Source organism: Panicum virgatum, chromosome 1N, assembly GCF_016808335.1.
Source record: "Panicum virgatum strain AP13 chromosome 1N, P.virgatum_v5, whole genome shotgun sequence".
NCBI lineage: Eukaryota > Viridiplantae > Streptophyta > Magnoliopsida > Poales > Poaceae > Panicum > Panicum virgatum.
Genome location: NC_053145.1, coordinates 7,741,162 through 7,749,930, shown reverse-complemented (window position 1 = coordinate 7,749,930; position 8,769 = coordinate 7,741,162). Strand labels below are relative to the sequence as shown.

At 46.2% G+C, this 8,769-nt stretch overlaps 1 protein-coding gene across 1 annotated transcript; it reads left to right on the top strand.

Annotated features, from left to right (window-relative positions):
- The first annotated feature begins 603 nt into the window (after positions 1–603).
- LOC120653251 (leucine-rich repeat receptor protein kinase MSP1-like) lies at positions 604–8,283 on the top strand. Its single transcript, XM_039931029.1, has 4 exons — positions 604–824; positions 1,258–1,351; positions 3,834–7,653; positions 7,973–8,283. Exons 1-3 carry the CDS (start codon positions 604–606, stop codon positions 7,626–7,628), a joined length of 4,110 nt encoding a protein of 1,369 aa, XP_039786963.1. The 3' UTR covers positions 7,629–7,653; positions 7,973–8,283.
- The last annotated feature ends 486 nt before the right edge of the window (positions 8,284–8,769 follow it).

Here is an 8,769-nt window from a genome sequence, read left to right as displayed (position 1 = left end):
GAAACCACCAGCCGCCGCCACCACCGCCACCCGCAGCACCTCCCGCCGCTGCCGCGTGCAGGGCCTCCCGCCGCCGCCGCACCACCTCCCGCTGCCGCCGCACCCTGCACCACCTCCCGCCGCCGCGACCCGCACCTCCCGCCGCCACCGCCGCACGCAACGACACCCCCACCATCGCTGCGCCCTACACCACCTCCCGCCGCCGCCGCCGCGCCCTGCACCACCTCCCGCCTCCGCGACCCGCACCTCCCGCCGCCGCCAAGCCCCGCACCTCCCACCGCCGCCGCCACGCACCACGGGACCCCCGCCATCGCCGCACCTGCCGCCAGCGCTCCCCTCACCAGACCGGCCAACACGGCGGCGCGCGGCTGCCGGAGCACGGGGAAGGAAGGCCGCACGGTGGACCCCGCACAACGGCCGGAGTGGAAGGGAGGAGGGCACCGCGGCGGACCCCTGCGCGGCGGCCCGAGCGGGAAGGGAGGAGGGCGACGCGGCGGCCGGAGCGGGAGGGGAGGAGGGCAGCGCTGCGCAGTGGCCGTAGCGGGAGGGGAGGCGGGGCGCCCTGAGCGGCCGGAGTGGAAGAGGAGGCGGGCGCCGCCGTAGATGGAGTGGCAGGGGAGGAGGCGGCTTGGCCCGGTGGCCGGAGTAGGAGCGAAGCGGGCGCCGCCGCGGCCGGAGCTGCAGGGGATTAGGCGGCTTGGCCCCGCGGCCGGAGCGGGAGCGAAGCGGGCGCCGCCGCGGCCGAAGCTGCAGGGGAGGTGGGTGGCGCGGCGGACGGAGCGGGAATGGGCGCGGCGGGCGAGCGAGGCAGGGGATGCGAGCTGGTAGGATAAGGATGGATGTGGGATCCACGCTCTACAAATGCTTATATTGTGGTAAAAATTTTGAATCCCTGGAATACTAATATAGTGGGACGGAGGGAGTACAGTGTGAAGTATTTCAAACCTCAATAGCTGTTCATGTTTATGAAAAGGTATTTTTATCGATAACTTAGCATATGTAGACCCACTAAACTTTTTCTTTTGCAATAGTAGAGTTACTCATGAAGCTTTGATTAACTTACATGACTGACTATCAATGGTCTTGACTCTAGAGCGTTTCTTTCCTTTGAGAAAACTACCCTTTTGTCAATCCAGCTTGCCACTTCTTTTGCGGCATTAGAATGGTGGAGCTCTTATTACTTTACACATTTGATTATTAATAATGCTTTAGCACTACTTTAAATTCTCACATATTTTCCTCCTTTTGTTATCACAGGTTGTTCGTGACAGAACATCCTATTGCTCGAGTTCTGAAGCTGAACCTTATACATTGCTGTGGAGCTCAGGGGCAGGCAATCATGGTTTGGAAGGTACTAGGTTCACACTTCACAATCATTCATTTCATTGGGTGTTTGACTACAAGCTTTGTTGGTACTGTTCTCTCTTCTTCTTTTTTTTGCATCAGCGTTTTGTTTCTTTTTACTCCTAGCTTGCTGTGGTCCTCTGTTAGTGTTATTCAAAAATATTAGTACCAAGTGAAAAAGCCTTTCAAATCTCAACTGTTTTTTTGTCTGAGCCACCATCCCAAGCTGGAAGCCTGGACCAAACCACAAACCACGGCCGTTCATTGTCTCCGTCGTTGTCCAAATAGACTTGGTCAAAATCACTCCAGCCACAGCCAAACGGCCCATGGGCCAAAGCCCAAACCGGGCCGGCGTGTAACGCCATTGCCGCCATGGAACCCGTCGCCGCCGGTCGATGGCCGCCGCCGCCGCGCTCGCGGCCTCGCGCAGCTCCGCCCTCCGGCGGACACCGCAGAAGCTTCCTTGCTCCGCGCCACCCACTACATTATCCTTCTTCCGCCCATCGACCGCCTCGTCTCGCCGCGTAGCTGCCTCCCCGCCTTCATGGGTCCTCCTGGCGGTGTTGAGGTGACGTTGGGGGTGGAGGTGGCGCGGAAGCGCGGGCTTCGGCCTGCTCCGTCGGTGCGGCGCCGCGGGCGGGCCGGTGCTGGTGCTGGTGCTGGGGCGCCGGGTGAGTCGATCGCTTCTTAAATTTGGCGGCTGAGCATCTGCAAAACATTACTCATCTCTCTTTCCAATATTAAAAAATTAATGTTTTAAGGATACTCTAGCAGATTATCAATCTAATTACTACTACCTATAAGTTTTTATAAACACCAAAATACACCTCCCTCTCCTCTAAATGTAGGAGTTTTTCCTCTACCCTATTATATTATTAATTATTGCAAAAGTCCGTTTGACCCTCCTAAATATACTACCCTATTTTCAATAATTGCACTTTTTCTCTAACCTATTCTTAATAACTGCAAAGTCCGTTTGACCCCGGCGGAGTTTAAAAGACCCCCTTAACTCTTGAAACTGTTTGATTTAACCCCTCGTGCTACCAACTACCAAAACCACCCTGGTTTTACCACAGTGGAGCAGTTTTTCATTTTTACTTTTTTCTCTCCAACTTTCCTAGCAAGACAAAAATAGTTAAATGGGCCAAAAAATATGAAATTTTTTATAGAGGTAAAGTAGGTGATAGAAAAACTACTTTAACTATTGTTTTTAGTTGGGATGCAAAAAATTTTGAAATATAAATATTTGAATATGGGTAAAATTTAAGTTTCATTGAATTTTTAGGGGATCAAAACATGCTCCAAAATTTACCAAATTTGAAACCTAAGGTTTATTTTCAATTTGGTTTATCATGTTAATATTGTTTGACTAATGTTCCATAGCAATATTTTAAGTTTGTTCATAAAGGGTAAATTTGCACCAAATTTGATTATTTTAACAAAATTTTGATAATTTCTGTGGAACATGAATGAAATAAAATTAACATGATAAACTAGGTTCAAAAGGAACCTTAAGTTCCAAATTTGATAAATTTAGAGCACATTTTGATGCCCTAAAAATTCAATGAAACTTAGATTTAACACACATTCAAATATTCATATTTAAATTTTTGCATTCCAACTAAAAACAATAGTTAAAATAGTTTCTCTATCACCTACTCAAGCTATGTAAAAGAATTCATAATTTTTAGACCCATTTAACTATTTTTTTCTTGCTATGAAAGTTGAAGGGAGAAAAGAAAAAGGAAAAACCGCTCCGTTGTGGTGAAAACCAAGATGGTTTTGGTCCAAGGGGGGGGCGGAGGGGGGGGGGGGTTAAAATCAAACGGTTTCAAGAGTTCGGTGTGTAGGATGTCCGGTTTTGGAGCTAAGGGTTTTTTTTAAAAAAAAAAAATCGGTGACAAGTTCAGGGGGCAATATAAACTTTTCTCTTACCTAAAACACAAAAATAGTTATTGGTAATAGAGAGAATATGTTTTGAATATGAAATATGAGTAATCTGTTGGAGATGCTCCTATATAAAAGACAAAATTTACAGTTGATTGGTCATCGATCAAGCAGACTTTTGTTTTTCCTGGTAAAGTTGCAGAGTAGATAGAATGGTTTTCCATCACTAATTTAGCATGTGCATACAAATCCAACGAAGCTGCTTTCTGAAAGCCCGATTCATATAAACCCTTCATGAGCACGAGGCAGTAGGCATTGCAAATCAGGCTCCATCGGTTGAGCTTTTCTTGCTTTGTAACTAAGGCAAAACATAGCTCGACAGTTGGACAAACTTAAATACCTTTTGACTTCTTATAGCTTCTAGGCTAGAACGTACTCGTTGCAAGTTCTTTATTTTGTCAGCATGCCTGTGCTCTTCATTGGCTGGTGGTTTTGTTGCTTTGATGCTTGCTCAGAACTCTGATACATGAATAATAATTCGATTGTACCTTAGCATTGATACCTTATGTTTTAAGTTTTGACATCACCTTTCCTTTTTGCAGAATAGTGTCAGCTTGTTCATCCTATTCGTCTGCTTCATTGCTACCTCTGCTTTCGCTGAATCTGATATAAACAATCTATATGCTCTGAGGCACGCAGTCTCTGAATCAAAAGGCTTCCTTCGGAACTGGTTTAATTCAGAAACTCATCCATGCAACTGGACGGGTATAACTTGTGAAGGACGGCGCACTGTTGTGGCCATAGAACTGTCATCTGTGCCACTCCGTGTCCCTTTTCCATTATGCATCATGACATTCCGGTCACTTGGTTGCCTCGACCTAAGTAGGTGTGATTTATCTGGTATGATTCCAGAAGCTTTGAGAGATTTGCAGAATCTCCAGTACCTGGACTTGAGCAATAACGAGCTAACTGGGCCCATACCTTTCTCGTTATATGATTTGAAGATGCTGAAGGAAATAGAGCTAGATGGAAACAGATTATCTGGACAATTGAGCCCTGCCATTGCTCATCTTCAGAACCTCACTAAGTTATTGATATCCAATAACAACATCTCTGGAGAACTTCCTCCGGAGCTGGGCAGTCTGAAGAACCTAGAGGTCCTGGGCTTTAACCAGAACAGATTCAATGGATCGATACCAGAATCTTTTGGCAACCTGACTCGGCTCTTCCACCTTGATGCAAGCAAGAATAAGCTCACTGGATCAATATTTCCTGGAATAAGTGCTTTGCAGAACATGCAGACACTTGATTTCTCTTCAAATAGTTTGGTGGGCCCAATACCTAATGAGATCACTCATCTGAAAATGCTTGAGCATTTATCTTTGGGGTTCAACAATTTCACTGGAGGGATTCCAAAAGATATTGGTAACATGAAGCACCTACAGAAACTCTCTCTGTGTCAATGCAACTTATCAGGCACCATCCCTTGGTCAATTGGTAGTCTTAGAAGCTTAAATCAACTTGATATATCAGGCAATTACTTCAATTCGGAACTCCCAGCGTCTGTTGGTGATCTGGGGAATCTAACCACCCTGATTGCAAGGAATGCAAAGCTCATAGGGAGCATACCCAAAGAACTTGGTAACTGCAAGAAGCTTAATGGTCTAGATCTGTCGTTTAATGGCTTTACTGGCTGCATTCCTGAAGAGCTTGCAGGCTTAGAAGGTATTGCCCGTTTTGAAGCAGAAGAAAACAGATTGTCCGGTCCTATTAGTGATTGGCTTCAAAAATGGGGAAATGTTGTTTCTGTAAACCTGGCAAACAACAAGTTCGATGGTTCTATACGTCCCACCGTATGTAAAGCCAAGTTACTGCAGACACTCGACTTGCATTGTAACAATCTCACGGGGAGTATCGAGGAGGCATTCAAGGGATGCAAGAACCTGGTTCATCTCGATTTGCAAGGTAACAATTTCAATGGTGGGATACCCGAATACCTGGCTGAGCTACCGCTCAAAACATTGGATTTGTCTTACAACAGATTTACAGGAGTGTTGCCTTGCAAGTTGTTTGAGTCTTCAACCCTTTTGGCAATGAACCTCAACAATAATATGCTTACTGGCCATATCCCTGACAACATTGGCAAACTCCACAACTTGCAGAGGTTGAAAATGGGCAGTAACTGCTTGGAAGGACCTATCCCAAAGGCAGTCGGTGCACTAGAGAATGTGACAGAAATATCTCTTAATGGGAATAGACTGTCTGGGAGCATTCCGCAAGAGCTCTTCAACTGCAGAAACCTAGTCATGCTAAATCTGAGCTCTAATAATCTGAACGGACACATCCCGAGATCCATATCGCAGTTGACTTCGCTCACTTGCTTGGTTTTGTCTCACAACCAGCTCTCTGGTTCTATTCCTGCTGAGATATGTGGGGGATTCACGAACCCATCTCATCCTGACTCAGAGTATGTTCAACATCACGGCTTACTTGATCTGTCATATAACTGGTTGACTGGTCGTATCCCACCAGCGATCAAGAATTGTATTATTCTGGAGGAGCTACACCTGCAAGGTAATTTGCTGAATGGATCTATTCCTGCAGAGCTTGGTGAGCTGAAGAATATTAGAATTGTTGATCTCTCTTTTAATGCATTAGCTGGACCTATGTTTTCTTGGTCTGCACCATTGCTCACCTTGCAAGGCCTTTTTCTCTCAAATAACCACCTAACTGGTAATATTCCTGCTGAGATGGGCCGCATTCTTCCCAACATTGCTGTTCTAAACTTGTCTAGTAATGCATTTATGTCTTCTCTACCCCAATCTTTACTATGCAGCAAGACCCTGAACCGTCTAGATGTCAGTAACAATAACCTGTCTGGTAAAATCCCGTTATCTTGTACTGGCTATGAAGAACCATCAAGCATACTGATCTTCTTAAATGCAAGCAGTAACCATTTCTCAGGGAGCCTAGATGAGTCTATCTCAAAATTCAGGCAACTGTCTTATCTCGATATCCACAACAATAGCCTCACTGGAAATTTGCCATCAGCATTGTCCAATCTCAGTTTTTTGGGCTATCTTGATATCTCAAAGAATAATTTCAGTGGTGCCATCCCTTGTGGTATATGCAATATACCAAACATCTCTTTGGTCAATTTCTCTGGCAACAATGATGGCATGCATTGCTTATCAGATTGTGCTGCATCAGGCATTTGTGCTGTTGATAGTGTCAACTGTAAGGGGGCCCATAGCCCTTATGTAATTCTAAGAGTAGTGGCCATTTGTGTCACTGTCACCATTGTCACTGTGGTTCTTCTGGTGCTTTTTCTGAGATGGAAGCTGTTGAGAAACAGGCCATTGCCCCTAGTACCTGTCACTGCCAGTCAATCCAGGGTTACAATCGAGTCAAGCTCAAGGGAACCTCTGAGCATCAATCTTGCTACATTTGAGCATGCACTGCTGAGGTTTACCATAGATGATATCCTGAAAGCTACCGATAATTTCAATGCAGTGCACGTCATAGGCCATGGTGGCTTTGGAACTGTCTATGGGGTAGCGCTCCCTGAAGGCCAGAGAGTTGCGATAAAGAGGCTATATGGTAGCCACCAGTTCCTTGGTGACCGTCAATTCCTTGCTGAGATGGAGACCATTGGAAAGGTGAAGCATCAGAACCTTGTTCCCCTACTTGGCTACTGTGCTCGTGGTGATGAGCGTTTCCTAATCTATGAACACATGCATCATGGGAGCCTTGAGATGTGGCTGAGGGACCGAGAAAATAGTACTCCTAAAGCAATTGGATGGCCTGACCGTCTCAGGATCTGCCTTGGTTCTGCCCGCGGGCTCATGTTCCTCCATCATGGCTTTGTTCCCCATGTCATCCATCGGGACATGAAGTCGAGCAACATTCTATTGGATGAGAACATGGAACCGAAGATCTCTGACTTTGGCCTTGCAAGAATAATCAGTGCGTATGATACTCATGTTAGCACCATCGTTGCTGGCACGCTTGGCTACATTCCCCCAGAATATGCACTGACAATGAAATGCACTGCCAAGGGGGATGTCTACAGCTTTGGTGTTGTCATGCTGGAGGTGCTCACCGGGCGGCCACCTACGGGGGAAGAGGTGGAAGAAGGGGGTGGGAATCTTATTGACTGGGTGCGGTGGATGATTGCCCAGGGCCGGGAGGGTGAGTTGTTTGATCCTTCCTTACCAGTTTCAGGTCTGTGGCGGGAACAGATGGTGCGTGTACTTGCTGTTGCTCTGGAATGCACTGCTGATGAGCCATGGAAGAGGCCGACCATGCCAGATGTAGTGAAGGGCCTCAAGATGGCTCAGCTGATGAAACCTGAACCTCACGACCTCCAGGTCCAGGGACATGTGGTCCAGACATGATCTTGCCACGCACTGCTGCCTACTGGTATGTTTTTATTTATGTATTAAGTGCTTTATGGGAATTACCAGTACTAAACTCATGCTTCTTTAGCCAGGATCCAGATCTTCTGTCCTGCATGTAGTCTTACAATGCTAACATATAACAAAATTTTTGGTATATTAACCTGGATAAATGAAGTCTGCAGTTCATAATATCCTATTGCAATAGCTTGGGATCTTTGGAGCGTTGAAGTGCTGGAATACTGCATTTCCAAACAGAATTAGTGCTTATGCTGTAACCTATAGGAACTATAACCTATACTACCGTGGACAGCAGTATTTATCATGTGATTTTGCATTTGCAGCCTGTACTTCCTGGGGATCGACCTACCAAAGGAGACGAGCTTGGAGCGTACAACTACACCCCTACAACTCTTCTTCTGCTTCACAGCATCATCTGCAGTGGACAGTCCGTCAGTCTGTCAGGCAAATGGGCATGCATGTGTTAGTCTAAGATAATAAGTCACCAGACAGGAACAAAACTTTGGGCTAGATTGGTGCACTAGCCATGTAATGTGTATGCTGTTGTACTCCTTGTCCCGTGCTTGACCAATTAACGATGAACGGCAACTTGTCGTCGGACGTCGGGTAATAAATTTTGTTTTGAACTATGGCATCCTGATCGCAGTATTATTGTTTTGTTGCGCCTGCCTGGCTGCCTGGACTTGTCGAGGCAGCAAAACTGTTGCAATGGCCCCGTTTGGAACGAGGATTTGCGAAGTATTTTGTTGGAATCTGCACTACTTCTAGTGGAATTGTCAGTCAGTAAGCGACACGCCTAAATTTTAACTCTCTTGCTGTCCCTATAGCCATGGAAAGCTGTAGGTTGCTGTTAAACATAAGCTTCATTTTACTCTGATTGCATCTCTCACCGTGTTAGCTAGAAAAGTGGGCGTGTTGGAATTGAGGAAATCTTTGTGGCTGGGATGTTTTTCCCATAGCCCTTCTCTTCTCTTTATCTCCTCCTCTTTACACAATAGTCCTTATACATTTACTCATTACAACAACACACCAACACTCCCCCTCAAGATGGGCTAAAGATATTCAACATGCCCATCTTGTTACATGCCAACTTATTATCCTTAGGACCTAAACCTTTTGT

Coding starts and splice junctions, on each gene's coding strand:
- LOC120653251 (XM_039931029.1), top strand. CDS start 604: ATGGAGTGGCAGGGGAGGAGGCGGCTTGGCCCGGTGGCCGGAGTAGGA. Junction 825..1,257: donor GAGGCAGGGGATGCGAGCTG/GTAGGATAAGGA, acceptor TTGTTATCACAG/GTTGTTCGTGACAGAACATC. Junction 1,352..3,833: donor AGGCAATCATGGTTTGGAAG/GTACTAGGTTCA, acceptor TCCTTTTTGCAG/AATAGTGTCAGCTTGTTCAT.